The sequence below is a fragment of the Chlorocebus sabaeus genome, chromosome 23, assembly GCF_047675955.1.
Source record: "Chlorocebus sabaeus isolate Y175 chromosome 23, mChlSab1.0.hap1, whole genome shotgun sequence".
NCBI classification, from domain to species: Eukaryota; Metazoa; Chordata; class Mammalia; order Primates; family Cercopithecidae; genus Chlorocebus; species Chlorocebus sabaeus.
This window is the reverse complement of record NC_132926.1, coordinates 25,456,631-25,476,232: the sequence shown is the minus strand read 5'-3', so window position 1 is coordinate 25,476,232 and position 19,602 is coordinate 25,456,631. Positions and strand designations below refer to the sequence as shown.

The 19,602-nt window shown below is 40.0% G+C and overlaps 1 protein-coding gene across 3 annotated transcripts in view; it reads left to right on the top strand.

The window, feature by feature from the left end:
- Positions 1-18,607, top strand: part of SGCD (sarcoglycan delta) — a 1,043,506-nt gene extending 1,024,899 nt beyond the window's left edge. For all 3 annotated transcript variants that reach the window (XM_038005626.2, XM_073010561.1, XM_008015117.3), the window contains 2 exons: positions 8,179-8,302; positions 10,108-18,607. In XM_038005626.2, coding sequence (XP_037861554.1) covers positions 8,179-8,302; positions 10,108-10,281 — 298 coding nt within the window. In that variant the 3' untranslated portion in view covers positions 10,282-18,607. The remainder of the gene's footprint in view (positions 1-8,178; positions 8,303-10,107) is intronic.
- Positions 18,608-19,602: the final 995 nt, after the last annotated feature.

The window sequence follows — 19,602 nt, the reverse complement described above, 5'->3', positions numbered from 1 at the left end:
AATAATGAAATATTTTCAGAAATATATAGAAAAGATAATACATAATGACAAAGTTGGGCTCAAGCCAAAAACACAGGAATGGATGGTTGTTGGAAAATTAATATAATTCACCACATTAATATATTAAGGAGAAATATATTATCTTAATAGATATTCCATTATATATTATAAAATAGCACTTGATTAAATAGTATTTGATAAAATTCACATTAATTAATGATAGAAACTTTTGGCAAAATGAGAATAGAAGAGAACTATCTTGTTAAAAGGCATTAGGGGAGAAAAATCCTAATGAACAAAAAATAATACTTAATGGTAAATTTTTGAAAATGTCGTTTTTAAAGTGAGGAAGAAGCAAGGTTTTCATTTCTTTACTTCTAATCAACACTGTATTGTATGGTTCTAGAAAGTATAGTATAAAAAGAAAAAGAATTAGTATAAGAAATGATAGCCACATGCAGTGGCTCATGCCTGTAATCTCAGCACTTTAGGAGGCCGAGACAGGCAGATCACTTGAGTTCGAGATCAGCCTGGCCAACATGGTGAAAACCCTGTCTCTACTAAAAATACAAAAATTAGCCAGGTGTGGTGGTGGGCACCTGAAGTCCCAGCTACTTAGGAGGCTGAGGCTGCAGTGAGCCAAGATTGTGCCACTGCACTTCAGCCTGGGCAACAAGAGCGAAACTGTCTCAAAAAAAAAAAAAAAAAAAAGATATAAAACTCACAAATTAACCTAATTTATAGTTGCAATGAAAACCTAAAATAATCTACAGACAGATTATGAAAAACAGCTTATCTAGGTGTTGACTTTTAAGATCAACATACCAAAAAAGTCAATTAGATATCTATATTTCAGGAAAATAGGATATCTATATTCCAGGGAATAGGAGAATGAGAAATACTTTTTTTAAAAATACCCTTTTCTTTTTTTATTATTATTATTATTTTTGAAGACGGAGTCTTGCTCTGTTGCCCAGGCTGGCGTACAGTGGTGCTATCTCGGCTCACTGTAAGCTCCGCCTCCTGGGTTCACACCATTCTCCTGCCTCAGCCTCCTGAGTAGCTGGGACTACAGGCGCCTGCCACCACGCCTGACTAATTTTTTGTATTTTTAGCAGAGACAGAGTTTCACCGTGTTAGGCAGGATGGTCTGGATCTCCTGACCTCGTGATTCGCCAGCCTCGGCCTCCCAAAGTGCTGGGATTACAGGCGTGAGCCACCACGCCTGGCCAAAAAATACCATTTTTCAATAGCTACAAAAGATAGGTTAAACTATTGAAATACATCAAAGAAAACATAAGTAATTAGAGATAGCTACAGTGTTCACAGATTGAATTTGAATCCCATCCAAATTCCAACAGAATTTCCTTATGAAACTTAAGTTCATTCCAAAAGGTATGTGGAAGACCCAAGAATCGCTAAGACATTCTTGAATAAGAATAAGGTAAGAGGACTTGCCCTATGAAGTATAAAGAATTTCAAAAGTCAAATAAGTAAGCTCCAATTTTTTTTTTTTTTTTGAGACGGAGTCTTGCTCTGTCGCTCAGGCTGGAGTGCTGGGGCACAATCTCGGCTCACTGCAAGCTCTGGTTCCCGGGTTCACACCATTCTCCTGCCTCAGCCTCCCAAGAAATTGGAACTACAGGCGCACGCCACCACACTTGGCTAATTTTTTGTATTTTTTTTAGTAGAGACGGGGTTTCACCATGTTAGCCAGGATGGTCTCAATCTCCTGACCTCGTGATCCACCCGCCTCAGCCTCTCAAAGTTCTGGGATTAAAGGTGTGAGCCACCGTGCCTGGCCTACAATTTTTAATTAAACAATATTTTGCAGGGATAGACAAGGAGAATAGACTAGAAACCCCCAAAACAGAGCCATAAACGTATAGGAATATTATTTATGATGGAGCTAAATATTGGCTTTTTCAACATCTGTTAAGATAATCTCCATCTCTTTCGACCCCAACCTCAGACTAGAAACAAAATTAAACACCTGATGAATTAGAGACATAATGAAAAAAGAAAACATAAAACCTTTGAAAACAACATAGAAGAGCTTCATGACCTCAGTGTAGGGAAGGAACGCTCAAGTAAGAGACAGAAAGCATAATCCCTATTCTAAAAACCATAAACTTGTCTGCATTAAAATGTAAAACCTCTGTTCATCCACAAATGCTAAATATAAAAGACAAACCACAAATGGAAAGAAATTGTCAATACATAGAACTGCTAAATATTTTTCAGATTATATAAAAGTATTCCACAAACCACACAAAAATCAAAATAGACAAAAAATAGAAATAAAATGGATGAAAATATTTCACTGAAGAAAATCCCAAATGGCTTACAAATGACAAGATGCTTAACTCCATTAATAATAAGGTAAATACAGTTTTAAAAGACAATGGCATCCCATTTCACACTCATTTCATACTTAGCAGTATCAAATGTCAGCAAGAAAGTGGAACAACTGGAACATTATACACTACTAGTGGGAAAGTCAATTGGAGCAACCACTTTGGAGAGCTATTTGTTATTATCTAATAAAGCTGTAGATACGCAGATCCTTAGGAGTAACAAGTCCACTCTCCCACATGAGTCTGAAAGAGACTTTTGCATTCAGGCATCAGGAGCCACACACGAGAATGTTCATGGTTGCACCATTTGTAAAAACAAAAACCCAGAACCAACCCAGTGTCCGACAGTAGAATGGACAAATAAATCATGGTATATAGTAACACTAGGGAAACTGAATAAATTACAGCTATGTGCTGAAATGTAGAATAACCTCAGAAACATCATATTAAAGGGGGAAAAGGAAAGTCATTAAAGAATTATAAAGTGGAATTGTCCTGTGTGTGAAGTAAGCAATAGTAGTGTATTGTTTAAGGATGCAAATTTAGTCATTAAGAAAAGCAGGAAAACAGCAAACACAAAATTCCTAATAGTTGTTACTCCCAGGGAGGGAAGGAAATAGAAGGGATAAGGAAGAGGGGCTCAGGTTGCTACAAAATTTGTTTTTTCTTTAAAAAGATGGTAATTATACAAATCCGTTGTCATTCTTTATAACTATGATAAGAAACATTGTCATTCTTTCTCCCCCATCCCCCAAGATGGAGTCTTGATCTGTCTCCCAGGCTAGAGTGCGGTGGCGCAACCTCAGCTCACTGCAACATCTCGCTCCCGGGTTCAAGCAATTCTCCTGCCTCAGCTTCCCGAGTAGCTGAGATTCCAGGCACCTGCCACCATACCCGGCTAATTTTTTTGCATTTAGTAGAGATGGGGTTTTAACCATGTTGGTCAGGCTGGTCTTGAACTTCTGACCTCAGGTGATTCACCCGTCTTGGCCTCTCAAAGTGCTGGGATTCCAGGCATGAACTACTGCGCCGGCCAGCATTGTCATTCTTTATACCATATTTATAATTTTATATTATTTTGTTTCTATTCCTAAAATGTAAGAATTCAGATCAAAATTCAAAACATTTTCAATTTGGAAACACTAAAATCAGAAGCCCTGGCAACCACTGGCCAGGTTAGATAGAACAGCAGCCGTTCCTGTAGACAGCATCTCCATCACCCCATTCACATTTAGGCCAGTGCCACATACCACATGTTACTGTTCTGGGAATGTCATTTTATTTACAGCTTTCTTATGGGTTACTCACTGACATCACCTATTTAGTCTTGGTGGGGGCACCTGAGTTTATGACCCTTGGACTAGAGCAGTGCTTCTCAAAGTGTGGTCCCCCAAACAAGCAGCATCAGCATCACCTGGGAACTTGTTTCAAATGTGGATGTGTGGGCACCCCTCTAGACTTACTGAATCAGTAACCCTGGGGGTGGACCCAGTACTGTCTTCAGAAGCCTACCAGGTGACTCTGATGCTCACATTTGAGAACCATTCTTCTTGAAGATATGGCACAGCCTGGCCCAGCCTAGCTGCGGCTCCCACCCTTCCTGGCCACTCCTTCTTTCTGCATCTCTTCAGTGAGGCTCTTCTTTCTCCTCTGAGAGGGTTGCAGTTTCTCCTAATGGAAGTCGTGTTCATTAGCAAGAGCCAGCAGGACCCTTAACTGCCACCCCCATCAGAAGGAAACCTTCTTCCATTTTTCCTTACTACGTGCCATCTAAACAATTTTGTTGTGATCATTAATCTATGGGCAGAGAGTGATGGACATCACTTCAGGAGTGATGCTCTCTGCAGTTTCCACAGGGCTTTTGTAGGAGCGTATTAGTCCATTTTCTTACTGCTATAAAGAACTGCCTGAGTCTGGGTAATTTATAAAGGAAAGATGTTTCATTAACTCACAGTTCCCCATGGCTGGGGAGGCCTCAGGAAATTTACAATCATGGTGGAAGCTTAAGGGGAAGCAAGGAACCTTCTTCACAAGGTGGCAGGAAGGAGAAGTGCCAAGCAAAGGGCGAAAACCCCTTGTAAAACCATCAGATCTCATGAGAACTCACTATCATGAGAACAGCATGGGGGTAACCACCCCCATGATTCAATTACCTCCCACCAAGTCCCTCCCATGACATGTGGGGATTCTAGGAACTACAATTCAAGATGAGATTTGGGTGGGGACACAGCCAAACCATATCAAGGAGCTTTATCTCAGTGGAAAGATTAGCATGTGAACAACTTCTGTTAAGTCTGCCTGAACATCAGACAACATTAAGCTGGGCTGTAAAACAGAAAGCCGGTTACCTTTTTTGTCTCTGTTTCCAGGAAATCATCATTTCTATTTTGTTGCCTTTCACAATAGGACACTTTCAGAGTAGTGCCCTTCCTCACCACCCTGGTTCTTTCACGGCTGAGATGTGGGGAAAGGCAGGAGTCATTTCTGAGTCTACCTCTCCGGCCTGGGTCCCTCCTACTAATCTCAGAGACCTAGGCAGTGGGCAAGAAAAAAGCAAATTCTAATGCCCATCTGAAATGCCAGTCCTGCATCTGATAAAACTCTGTAAGCTCCACACTTTTTTCTATTTCAAGCTTTCTTTTTCACCAAACTATTCTGTTTGTACTGAATCATTCACTTTGAACTCTATGTACCAAGTCTGAACACATTCTGAATATCCTAAATTTGATATTGCTGAAGTAGACTGTTCAAGTTATAAGAAATACTGTATAACCATGAAGTATGCATCACTCAGCCATATATATACTACTATTACCTCACTATTGTTTACATACATCGGTTTTAGAAATTTAAGCATTAATTTCTTGAAAGGATTACAGAAAATGGGGTAAAGATACGATAGATGGAAAGAAATAGTTTTTCTGGAACTAATATGGTATAAACAAATATTAGCTCTGGAGTCCACTAAATTGAATTCAAATATTGGCTCTGGCATTTTACTAGGAGTATAACCATGAGCAAGTCACTGTACCTTAGATTCCTTGTTTGTATAATCGGGACTATAGAAACACCAGATTGATAGGTTTTGGTGAGGATTAAATGAGGTAATACATGTAAAGCCCTCAGCAGTGTCACCACCTAGTAGCTAACCCCTCAATAACACATAGCTGACATTGAAGGCAAGAAATAAGACCAGAAAAACAGATCAGAACAAATTCTAAATGGAGTTCAGATCTCTTCTAAGGAAACTCTAGAACATATTCTACAAGTTTTGATAAGTAACATTTTCAAAACTTACTTCAGGAAGATATATTTTTGTGTGAAATTCATTGGGAAAAAGGAAAAACTAGAGACAAAACTTGAGAGACAGTTACAATAGTCCAGGTTACAGGTGACCCTTTCATAACCCCTCCCATTGATTTTGATGCTCACATTTGAGAATGATTCTAAGAAATTTTAGGAAGAAAAGAGGAGGGAAAGGGAGAAAGATTTGCCCATGGTCATTTAGTGGCCACTCCATGGCTTGATTCTGAGAACAGAGAAGTTCCAAGTTAAAAGCCGCATTAACTGAGGGAAGAAGGAAGAAAGAGAAAAGATGATAGGAGGACTGTCACCTGGGCAAGGGGGATGATGACAGTGCCACTGATAAGGAGCGAGCAGGCAGTATAGTAAGAGCGCAAACTCATCCTACAAGGAGAAAGGTATTGACATTAGTGCAAATAGGAGTTAGAAAACTCTGGCCAAAAACCATCTTCATATCTCAAAGGTGAGAGGGAGTCAAGAGCACAGGGGCAGCTCTAGTTAGTTGGATTAGGGCTCTAGACCAGCCCATACTGCACAGACATCACTTTCTGTTGTCCTGCTAATGAGTCCCCTTCTCTGTTGCACTGACATTATCAAACCAAATGCAAATGAGATGAACCACAATAACGGGCAGAACTGCACCTGGTTCAGCACAACCTGGTGAAGGCCTTAAGAGGAGGGGAGGTGGGGAGTGGAGGATTTTTGCCACACCCAAAGGGGTAAGACCACAGAAGAAAAAGTTATCTACAGAGAAACTTAGGCCAATCCTTTCATAAGTACTCCAGGACTACTGCTTCTCTTGATGACTTCAGTTGACTCATTGTAGGGGGGACAATTCAAGGGAGAAGGCTGCTGCCTGGAAGCAATCCTCAAGAACCTAGACCTGAAAAATGTGGATGAGCTCTCTCTTGGCATTTGTGCAGTGTGGCTGGCGGTTGCCCCGTAGTAGATCTTACTGGTCAGCTTACTCTGTTTGCCACTTACTGAGGCCCAAGAGACTTCACCCTATTCAGAGGCAGTGGCAAAAACAGAACAAAGTCAGCAGTAGGCAAGGAGAATGACGTTCCTTTTTAACATGTTTAAGGTGTCTGGAAGTTAGAAGTACTGAAATTAAACTCAGGAAACTGGTCTGGATCAGAGTGTTTTGAGAACCATTGCTGAGGTCTCTGTTCCTAAGTTAGGATACTTCCTTTTAACAGAGAGGAGGATCTTCATACATTCCTATCTAGTAATAGTATTAAAATCAATTGGGTATGATGGTTCATGCTTGTAATCCCAGCACTTTGAGAGGCCAAAGAGGGAAGATCACTTGAGCCCAGGAATTTAAGACCAGACTGGGAAAACATAGCAAGACCCTATCTCTACAAAAAATTTAAAAATTAGCTGCACATGCTGTCACACGCCCTGCTACTCAGGAGGCTGAGGCCAGAGGATAACTTAAGCACAGGAATTTGAAACGGCAGCGAGCTATAATTGTGCCACTGCACTCCAGCCTGAGCAACAGGCTGAGACCCTGTTTCTAAGAAAAATAAAAATAAAATCTAGAATATTTAGGGGATGGTTGGGTTTGAGTTAATGTTTTTCTCATTATATGAATTAGGCAAAAAGCCTCCTGAGGAGTATTATCCTGTTTTGCCATCATAATTAGCATAGAATGTGGCTGATTCTCCTCTCGATTTATTTTTTATCTTGCATACCATAAAATTCGCTCATCTGGAAGTTTTCACAAATACATAGAGACCTGTAACCATCACTGCAATCAAGTTCCATGACACAAAACATGTTTTTCTTATGCTGTCCCTTTGCAGTCAGACTACCTCCCCTCCCCAGCCCCTGCCAGCCACTGACCCTTTCTGCAATGCAGAAATGACAGCTGCATTGAAGGTTAAGGCCTGAGGCTTTCTTATGATTGGTTGGTATTGTAACAATAGCAACAGCAGTAATAGTAATACATAATACATATTTGAATTTCTATTGTGTCAGGCACTATTGGAAGCACTTTATAAATGAGGAAACTGAGGCTTTAAGAGATTTTGGAAAAGAAAGAGGAGGTAAAGAAAAAAAGCCACCCCACGGCTTGCACTCCAAGCATGTCAGACTCCTAGACCCATTTTCTTTATATGATTCTGCCTCCATGGAAGATACAGAAGCAGAACAAAGTAGAAAGGATACCTACCAATTCCGGGAAGCTCGGTTTAGACCCAGGATTGCCTTACTTTTTTTTGGTAAACTTATATAAGAATTTGATTAATTATACCAGTAAAACAACAAATGGATATAAGATAAAATGAAGCCAGGATCCTAGAACACCTTCCTTACAGCTTTTGTAAAATGCAATGAAGATAAAACCTACACTTATTATGTTCCCTGTCATAAACTTGACCAGGTTTGTAAAGCAAAACTTTAACAAATTCTCTCATCAAATACTGGAATGCTCTGTTAATGTCCTTGAGTATGAACTTACTTTTGTATTAAAAAGAAAAAGGGATCTTTATTGTTGATCTTTGGTGTTTTTCAGGTTGGAGTCCCCAACCCGGTCTCTAGTGATGGAGGCCCCAAAAGGAGTAGAAATCAATGCAGAAGCTGGCAATATGGAAGCCACCTGCAGGACAGAGCTGAGACTGGAATCCAAAGATGGAGAGGTGAGGGGTGAGAAAGGCAGGAGTTCAAAGAGCTACAGCTCCAATAGGCCAACCCTTCCCATAACTGGTTGACCTCGGAGTTGGATCCTATCATATCAAGAAAAGGAGCCAAGCAGGTTTTATTTCTCAACAATCAATTGAGCAGCATGATCATAAGTCAAACCCACAATCCATCAAAGTGGTGATGATTTGTAAAATGCAGAGATAATGGCATGTATTCCAAGTACAGAATTATATGACCATGAAAATGAATGCTATTTTCAAATTTTCTCTTGTCACCTTAAAATAAGATTTTGTTAGCCAACATAATTAAGCTGTATATATTATACACATCTGGCTCAAGATGAACTTAATTTACTTGTTGTTACCTTGTGTCACATGTTTTGTTTTCATTGAAAATGGGGAGGCAGATTGAACAGCTGTCCCAACCAGAACAAGCCAAAACTTAATAGGGTAAGACTAGGCAGCAAGGGAATGAAACACTGCAGATATTCATTCTCTTATGCCAAAACAGCCCCAGTTGGGTGAATAGAAATGCTCCTTGTGTTTTTCCAAGCAAGACAAGCCAGTTACTACCCACCCCCAAAGTATGATTTGTCTGTAAACTTTTTTAAATGCCTTCAGGCCGGGCACGATGGCTCACGCCTGTGATCCCATCACTTTGGGAGATCAAGGCTGGTGGATCACGAGGTCAAGAGATCCAGACCATCCTGGCTAACACGGTGAAACCCCGTCTCTACTTAAAAAATACAAAAAATTAGCCAGGCGTGGTGGCAGGTGCCTGTAGTCCCAGCTACTCAGGAGGCTGAGGCAGGAGAATGGCGTGAACCTGGGAGGCAGAGCTTGCAGTGAGCTGAGATCACGCCACTGCATTCCAGCCTGGGCGACAGAGTGAGACTCCGTCTCAAAAAAAATAGAATAAAAATTTAAAAATAAAAATGCCTTCAAAGTGTTTGTAAGTGGACTTTGCTATTTAGTCATAGAGTTAAAAATCTGTTTTTTTAAGAAAAATGCTATTCCACCTGACTATTCAATGAGAGAGGTTATCAGTCTCTACCTGCTTCTGCACATCCACTCCATGGATATAAAAGTCCCCCTTTGGATTGGTATGGCATTTGCTGTTTTGTTTTAGAAGAGATAGAGCATTCAATTATCACAACTGCCTCTTCAAGCAGCCACAAACTGCAAACCACACACATTTAAAAATAGTGGCTACTTCACATATGCAGTTTATAGCTATCAGAATTTGAACTCGGGAGGAATCAGTTATAATCATAAATCTAATGGCACCTTCCACCACTGCTTATTTTTATAGACATGTTTTCCTCAAAGTATATTCTATAGACCATCAGCCCCATAAATTGTTAGAAAAAGAAAAAAAAAAAAAAGCAGAAAGGCTCACTAGCATTTAAAAGTTGGAAAATGTTACATACTCTATTCTCTTCTTGAGCACTCACCTTGCACACAGTCATAGTAGGACCTGAGAAGTCCCATAGTAAAGAAAATTGTTAAATGTCACATTTTCACATTTATTTGACTCTAGGACTCTATTCACATTCTGTATGACTTTTTTTGCAAAATGCTAACATAGACCAATGCAGCATTATCTTGCTGGAATCTAAGCTTCTGTGAACATAGAAACTTTCCGTCTTGTTGGTATCCAAATCTCCAGTACCAAAAATAATCAACACAGTAGGTGCTCATTAGATTTCGATTGAATTGAACATTCATCTGTTGTTTCTGAATGTCAGGAGAAGAGATGATGGTCTCTGACCGATGCTTTCCTTCCTATTCTCTCTCTTTAGATTAAGTTAGATGCTGCGAAAATTAGACTACCTAGACTGCCTCACGGATCCTACACGCCTACAGGAGCGAGGCAGAAGGTCTTCGAGATCTGCGTCTGTGCCAATGGGAGATTATTCCTGTCTCAGGCAGGAGCTGGGTCCACTTGTCAGATAAACACAAGTGTCTGCCTCTGAAAGACTATCCATAGTGGACATTGTCGGCAGCATAAAGGCCTTTTTTGGCTTTAGACACTGGCTGCCAGCTATTTTTACTAGAACACAGAAAGCCTATCAAAGACCTTTTGTGTGTGTGTACGCGTGCGTGCGTGCTTGAGTGTGTTTGCGTGTGTGGGTGGATATAAATATATATAAATATATATAAATAAATATATATATCCTCTGTATAAAATGAGGTTTCAGTACAAAAGGAACCATGGGTGACCCTGTGATATCCACTGTCATTTTCCATCCCATCCCCACCACCTGTGTGACAAAAATCTAAACACACATCTGTCCCAACATTCCCCAGACTATTCAGAATCACACAGTGTATTGGACGCTGACAGAAACTTCATCTAGATGTTTGAGTAGCAGATCTTCTCCTTTAGTGTCATTACGAGGGAGTGATGGCGGGAATCTCAAAGTTGCACTCAAGCTCTGAGACCTTTATATATCAAAAATAGGCATTTGATTTCCTGCTTTAGCTTTAGTAAGGCTGGCTAACTTCCCTCTCTTCAAGCTAGGGACCGGCAATGCTGTAGAAGTCAGCCATAGGAACTCAAAATGGCTGGCCTACCTTGGCTACCAAACCTGTTGGGGTTTTTGCAGTTGAATGAATGAGGATGAATTTCAGCAAAATTTTGAATTGCTCACCCAACTTCTGCTATCTTGCTCCCTCCAAACTCACAGATTCTCCCACAGTCAAATTAGGAGCTGTAAATCAGCACAAAATAAGATAACAGCTGCTCCTCAGTCAGCTGGAAGCTACTCAATGGCCTGACGGGCAATGAACAAATGGGTGATATGTCTCTGTTTAAAGGAAAAATGACTTAAAAGCTGTTCTGTTCTCCCTTCTGACTTTAACCAAAAGATTTCAACCCACAACGGTCAGGTCAATCAAAATCCCTAAGAGCAGAACTCCTACCCCAAAAGCAGCCTGGAAGTCTAATTAAGAGTAGCATAAGGAACCTAATTATGTTTACTATGTTTCTTGGGATTGGTGGGTAATGTCAAAACATGCCCTTTATTTTTAAAGGCATGCACAAACTCTGACTTTGATCTTCTTATATATTTTTTCAGTGCTGGGATATTCATATTCCTAAATACACTATTATGTTTTCTCTAAGAAGCACTATATGCCACCAGAATTGCTCACTGAAAGATAATACAAAACTGAGTGTCTTTATTAGAATCACTGTGTCCCCTGGGGCCCAGCAGTACCTGCTTCCCTGTATGTGGAAGCAGCACCCTCATTCCCGCCATCAGCTACCTCTCATCACCCCACCTTCATCATCATGCTCCAGGGTCACCCTGGCCAGCTCTTGTGCTGGGACAGGGGATTACACCATCTCTGTTCAAAGAGGGGGAAATGTGCCTATGCCTTAAGTCAATGCACTCAGCAAGGAGAAGCACATCTTATTTATCTTGTTACCTATCATTTATTTTGGGTAATTGGAGGGGAATGATTTAGTTATGACTGGACATCTTAAAAGCCAATAGACAAGCCAAATGGCTGGCAGATGTGGACTTCAAAGAGCCCAGAATGAACTCATCACTGGCTCAGACAGTCCTGGATGCCATTTGGAAAGCAGTGGCCCCGCAAGCCTAAATCAAATAGTATCTGTAGGCCTGGGTGGCATTTGGATTTTTCTTTTCCCTCAACAAGGTTTTACTTTTTCTTACTTTACAAGCAAGGGAAGTTTTGTGATAGGAGAGAAATAAAAGATATGGTATTTTTTGAGATGACACTCAAGCATCAGGCTAAGATTTGCACACATGGGATGTAAAAGCAAGCTGTGTGTTGCTTAGTCACTTAGAAGTAGATGGTGGGGGACAGCAGCGTGGGTCCTAGCCTGGCCAGTGATGCTGCTGGTGTCCAGACCCCAAACTCACTCCAAGCACTCTTGTTCAATGTCTCATGCAGAAGAGTTGGGCTGGTCACTCTTAGGGGTGAGACCCAGTGACAGGTTGGTTTGTAGCACTAAGGTCTATAAAGGAAAACCATAAAAGACATCAGATTACTCTAGATCAGTATAATTAATATTCCCCATAGGGCCATGCTACCAGAATCTGTATGTATCAATACAGGGTTTTTCCAAGCCAGGAAACACCCTCCTTGGCTACTAGGAGCACCTAATCCCATATCATTCAGATAAACAATAATAGCTACAAAGTCGTTTGTGGCTAGATGGGTTAAGACAGGTGATTTTGTAGAGTGGACTGTCTTTGCATTTTGCTTTCTCAAGTTCATTATCTTTGGATGACAAAAAAGCAAAAAGTTCCCAGAACCTTTTTCCTTAGATTTTGTTCTAATCACCACGTGAAAGAATGAGCTTAGCATCAAAAGTTTTATGCCAATAAAAGAGACTGGTGTGATCCCACATGCAAAATTTAATCCTAAGGGTAGTGAGATCACAAATAGAATAAAAATAAGAGCAATCAACAATATAAATCAAGTACCTATTGGGAACAGATATAAAATTCTATTTTTCATTTATGCTAAGTGACCACAATACACAAAGTAATAAGCAGGAAATTTCATATGGGTTAAATTATGCATTTTGTTCAGATTTCAGAAATTGGTAGTAAAATGCATAAGTTTCTCAATGTACATCTTTTTAGCCCAACACCCTCAAACTAGAATATTTGTCCATGGTCATGAGAAAAAATTTTACCTGAATTTTTGGGCAGGTTGTGGGGGAAGCTTTTACATTAAAATCTACTAATGCCTACTTTTTAAAAAATGAGATTCTTTCTAATCTTTATATATGATATTTTCTAGACAATCGTACCTTTGGGTATATTAAACAGCTGGTATCATAACAGAGTCCAAATGAATCTTCAATATACTAGAAGTTCTAGTATGTTAATATTGTTCAGAAGATTTTTACAAATTAAAACCTGATTTCCAAATATGTTCAACATTTACTTCTATTTGATATCTGTTCAAGAAGTCATAGAAGTCTTGGGAAACTATTCAAGTATCACAGAGGTTTTCAAAAGCCCTTATAGTGACATCTACCTAGGTAAAAGCCTGACATGTGGCTTTATAATTGTTATGTTACCCAAGGGATAGATGTTATAAACTTCAACCGGCTTTGAACATTCTTTAGGTCATTTTCTCTTTGGATAATTTTCATCACATATCCAGCAACCACAGACCAAAGTTTGCTGGAGGTTTGACCCTAGAGCAGAGGTCAGCAAACTATGACCTGGAAACCAAATCTGACTCACCACCTTTTCCTGTAAATAAAGTTTTATTGTCACATAGCCACATACATTTACATGTTTTCTGATTTTACACTACAGCAGCAGGATGGAGTAGTTGTGTCAGAGACTATGTATCCCACAAATCATAGATTACTTACTATTTAGTCCTTACAGACAAAGCTTCCTGACCCCGATCTAGAGGATTTTGTGGTATGCATTGGATATAGCAGGAAAGAAAGCACATTTCCAAACAGCAGTGAGTACACTTACATTTCTGTGTAAGCTTGGGAATATAGTTACTTGGCAAAGTCTTTCAGGAAGGAAACCCTTCCTTATGTTACATGTGGAAAGCCTGCCTTCCAAGACATGTGGAAGTCAGTGATCCACCTGCCAGAGAAACACAGGCTCAGAGGATTCCTGGGAACAGGGAGGATGGGATTAGTGGAAGCTCAGTGAAAAAGGAAAGTTATGATCCTCCAAGACCCTTAATAGATAGACCATACCAGGTTCTGCAGGTCAGCATCATTGTGTAATGAGGAGTGAAGTAGGGGACCCTGTGGTTAAAGCTTAGAATCTCTTTCCTGTAGGCTCTTTCTGCTGTCTATATTCATATAAAGTTTTCTACCTCACCCTCCCATAGTCCAGAGGAATGCCCATTCCATGGTCCTCCGGACAATAGTTTTGACTTAACATATCTTTTTAGCCCGTATCACTTCAGTTATCAACACTGCCACTGTGTTTTGTTCCTACAGCCACACCAGGCTTGAAGGGTTAGTGGGACCAATAAATAATTGGAAGGATTGGAAAAAGCAACTTAAAATACATGGGGACAAAAAATACAGTAAAATTCTTTTTATCAAGCTGATGCTGTGAGAAACAAGATGAATGCCAGTTTGGCTTTATTTCTAAGAATCTAGGTCTTCGTTCTCTGGTGTAGAAGGAATGCAAAAAAAAAAAAAAAAATTTGAAAAGACATATTCTGACATCTCTGCTTCCGTGTGGTAAGGCACGTTCCTATCAGACATTTATCCCTTTGGTCAGCATCCCTTTTGCTCATCCAGGGCTTCATACTCAATATTGTTTAAAAAAAAAAAAAAAAAAGTTATCAGCTATGGATGATTCTTTAGAAGTATGAGTAGCATGGTGGGAAGGAAGGATTTTGTTTTTATGTAAAAAAATCCCCCATTTACCAGACCCTAATCAAAGTCACTTAAGGGAATCACCTCAGCCTTTTATTTGGAAACAGCTGAAATAAAATTAAATTGGCAACACTGCCCTAAGCAACAGCTAGATCAGAGTATCCTGCTTTATTTCAGGCCAAAGGTAGTATGAGGTTTGGACCAAAAAGGTAAATAGATCCATTCCAGCACCTGATACTGATTTTTCAAGGCTCTATGAAAGGTCAAAAATTTCATTAAACAAGACCAGTTCTCCCTCTTCCCCCTGTCCCAAGAAATATTAGGCACAAAAAGGATAAGGAAACAGCTCCTGGAATGATACATTTGCATGGTGCCCTAGTAGCAGGTTGGGAAAAAGTTATAAGAAACAACCTTTGAAAACAGGCCTTTTATCTCGAAGATAAAATGTCTCTCTTGTGGTCTTTCATCACTATCTCCTTGGTGGACGGTTCCCCTAGTTCCAACATATTTCCATTAAAATAGTCAAAGCCACGGCATTGGGATGTCAGATGCATCTCTTTCTTTGCAGTAATCGGAATTTAAAATTATACAGTTGCCTCTGAATTTCTCATGCACAAAGCCAAATCACTGATAAGAGATAAAGCAGTCTGAAGCCTGCTGCTTCAGCCAGCACAGCACACCACACGCGTTCGCACTTTCAAAAGCAGTGTGATTTCTATGGTTCTTAAAAGCTTTCTTCATAATGGAGTCCTTGAAATTTCTCAAGGCAGGTCTGAATGGCAAAGGGAAAATAATTACTTGTTGGAGGTCCTCCTTTTGAGTATTGTTAGAGCACACATGTAAAAGAAAATAACCTTTTTGGGGCAACTCATGCTCATACATGCTGTTTTCTTTGGTTCTCCGCCTACCTTCCTTTTGTAGATATTGACAGAATAGGAGGAAATTAGCATCCTTATTTAAGAAAGAGCAAGAATGTCATGAGCCCTTGATGCAATAGTGTGATGTCATAATACAGTACTAATGATGCTATCAAATCCATCAATAAACAGTCTCAAACCTTCCAACAACAGTGCTCACTGCTGCTCCTCAACTTCAGCCCAGCAAGCAGTAATATCATAACCCATTTTGAGATTTGCAGGTGGAATAGAACAAAGAAACAGTCACTGTAAACGAGATGCATGTTTAGTGTCTAAATCCACCTGTTGCAATAGGAAGCCAGAGTGGGGTTCCAAATGCCTCATTAAGTATGTGGACAGTCTCACTAGTAGGTGAGTGAATTTGGCTTCATCACTGAACATTAGCTAAGGTCAGCTTAACACAAATATGAGGCCGACTTCGTTGGGAGAAGAGAAAACATCTGCTTAATCTAAAATATACCCCACATGCTTAGAGTTGTCTAATAGTCCCTCACCTTCCAATGTCTTCACATTCTACTTCTACACTTGGGGTTTTTTGGTGAAATCAGAGATAGCTCAGAATTTCATAAAATGAGATACTCCATACTGGTCTATTAGGTTCCATGGGAACATTGTAGCCAAAGGATTGTCTGAGGGCAGGAAGATGACACTTGTCAACAAGGAAGACAGTGTTTCTTTAGTTCCCATATTCATCTAATTCATAGGGTTCTAACATTTTGGGGGGCCATGGATTCTTTTGACAATCTGAGCCAATCTATGAAACTTCTCCCCAAAAAGAACCACCCCACAAAATCTTGCAAAATATAAGAGATTGTCCTGGATGTGAAGCCTACCCTAAGACATGGGAAGAATTACATTCTATTCTTCAGTTTAAAGAATATTTATTATTCATGGAGCTATTGCTAGGCACTGTGCTAAACATTTTACATACATTCTTCTATTTCATCCTCAAAACAATCCTGAGTTGGGTTCTAATATAGTTCGAATATTCAGATGTGAAAACTGAGGCTTACAGTGGCTAAGAAACTTGCCCAAAGCCACTACCTAGAAAATGGCAGAGCTGGAATGTAGGTTTAACTCCTGACCACTATGCCATAAAGTCACCACATGTCAAACTAATTTTCAAGTTGTTGGGACATGTCCCCTACTAGGTTTTAAACTAGATCTTCTTTGGTAGATGAAGCTATAGAACTGCTATTTCCCTGCTTTCTGTAGTCTCTCACAGTGACAGCATCTATACTAAAGTATAGATACCCAAGGGGAAATATAGAAAGCCTGCCTGAATAATAGAATCTAGAACAACAACAAAAAATTAATTTGTTCTGTGTATGCTTTAGTCAAGCTTAAAACAGATAGGAAAATACCTGGGTTGTTAACCTCACATTTAGGAGACAACTGTAATACTCAATTACCTGTGGGTGTGGCTAAACAAGGCAGCATTTCTGCACACATACATCTCTTTCCTTTATACTTCCCTTCAAAAGACACATATCTTACTTTTGATCTTTGAAACCATTTGGTCAGTATTCTTCGCTACCTTTACTTGTGGTAAAACTCAAGGAAGGGATCAAATGGAAGCTCATTTCTATCACTGTCTCTGTTTCCCTGTAAGAAAGAACTACCAGGATTCACTGTCTGCATTAGGCATACAATGTCAGAGCTGAGCTGACCACTCTGGTTCCGTAGTGGCTTCGGCCTCACACCTTGGCAGCCATCATTAACGGGCCATACCCTTCCCAGGTGCAGAATTAGCCTCCCCAGAGCACTCAGGCCATCACTACCAATTTATCTGAGTTGGAAATGAGACTCATTTGCCAATTCTTATTTTTAAAGTGGCACTCTTTAACTTTGAATCTGTATATTTTACACTGGCATCCTAGATTCAGCAATGAGGTTGGTGGTGTTTCTACTAGGAAAGAAGAAAATGAATGCATCTGAAGTTCCTTACGGCTTGGTTTCTTTGGAATGCTTTCATCTTCTAAGCGAAGGGATCAGGGTTTGATCTGTAAGAGTTAAAAGACAAAGTCATTTTGAAGATTAGAAACCAGAATGCCCTTGTTAAAGCCCTGCTGTCAACCTGCCTTCACCCAGAGCTTAGAGGGCTCCAGCAGCAAAGAGGCTGGGGTCCATCCCGCTCTGATGTGCTTTTTCCACAACACATATCTGGTCCTCTGGGAGGACTGTGGATAGAGCTCCTCACCATACCCAAAAGACTCAGCCCCAGTGCCAGTGCTTGCCTGACTCAACCACCCCCTCCCCCCCCCCCCCGGCAAAACCTTAGTAAAGGGATGAGTCAAAAATGAAAAAGACTCTACAGTCAGTCAGTCAAGGATTTCCTATTTAATGGTTTAGACATCCAAATGGCAAGCCAGGAATAGATACCATTAACAGGTCTCATAGGACTAACCTCAGCAGAGCCAAAAATCTGGCTCTCTGGAAGAGATGCAAGATTCTAGAAAAGTTACAGGAAGTGTTGCTACATCTAAATTTAGTGAACACAAAATTAATTGTAATCTAGGCTTTCCGTGAGGGAGGGAATAAAGTTTTTCATGGATCGACCACCTCCCCTAGTCAGGTTTCTCCTTTTTTGAGATTATGAAGAAGCTGAGACATACTTCTTAAGGAGTTCGTGTTTTAGAAGGAAAAGGCAGAAGCTATCCATCATTATGCTGGCTAGATGCACTTCTGAAGAAGCCAGATTCTGATGTTCTTAACAGAAATGGTGAGGTCATAGAAGTCCCATTTGCTTGGAGATTTTGTAAAAGAAACCCCATTCCCATAAAGCAATTGAGTTCAGCCTTTGGGTTATTTTTGGTTTGGTTTTTCTCTGGTTTGGGGTGTGATGTAAGAAGAGCTTTTTAGTTTTGTTTTGAATAACATCAATCCTTGCACACTCTATGCAAAAATTTTGTAAGCATTGCAATAATGCTATGAATTACAAGGAACTATTTTAACTTTATTACACTTTCTGTATAAAAAATTTGTATTTAATATTATTTCGACCGCAGTCTTGTAAAATATATTAATAAAAATAATGATTGGTAAGAAGGAAAGCACCCTTGTCCACTTCTTTAGGGAATACCTCTCTCACAGTTAATAAATCAGTCACTCCTATTGACTCTACCTCAGAATTAAATTTTCAGATTAACATCTCTTCCATATCCCTTTGATCAGTTGGGTAAGCCATTTTGGCTCTCGGGAAGAAATTCACACCAGTTGCCTTATGAAAGGAGAGCTTACTATAAGGTAAAACATGGCCTGGAATTTGGGAGTCCCCAGGATTTGGAGCATGTCAAGGGAACAGTCATCCTCAATTTCTTTTCTAATGACCTACATAGGCTTCTCTGGCCACAGTTTACCACTGCCCTCTCCACTGCTCCCTTCTCTGTCTTTGAAGAAGCAAGCCAGATTGGGTCCTATTAGGTAAAACCTTTACAACCAGGCTACTTTAGTGCTCCTGGTTAGCCTACAAATAAGCTGTCTTTGAGTCAGGTGCTCATCCCTCGTGTTCCCCTAGATGGGGCCATAGGTGAGACAATCGATGAGAGAAGGCATTGTGGCAGAACCACTTGGATCCACTCACCACAATTAATTCTTCACTTTGAGCATCTCATCTCTCCTGGTCTTCCACAATGACAAGTCAGTGGACATGCTAGAATCTGCCTAGAATTTATTCCCATCTAGCACCACCCACCCAAGGATATCATCCTTCATGATCTCATCCACATTATCATCTTCTCTCCATGGCCCTTGTCATTTTTCCTTGATTCCCTCATTTGTTCTAACTTCTTGTATAACCCTACATTGTACTATGATTTACCCATTTACCTATCTAACTGGGACCCCAGAAATGCTTATATACATTCTTAAAGTTTATACAGAATCAGATATATATCTAAATTGATCTTCACCACCTTATAAGGTAGATAGGTAATTTCCTCATCTAGAATATCTAAAACAAATTTTACATATCTAACATGTGGCAGAACCAATGTCTTTTCCCAACTGGATTTTCGTCTAAGGCTACATCT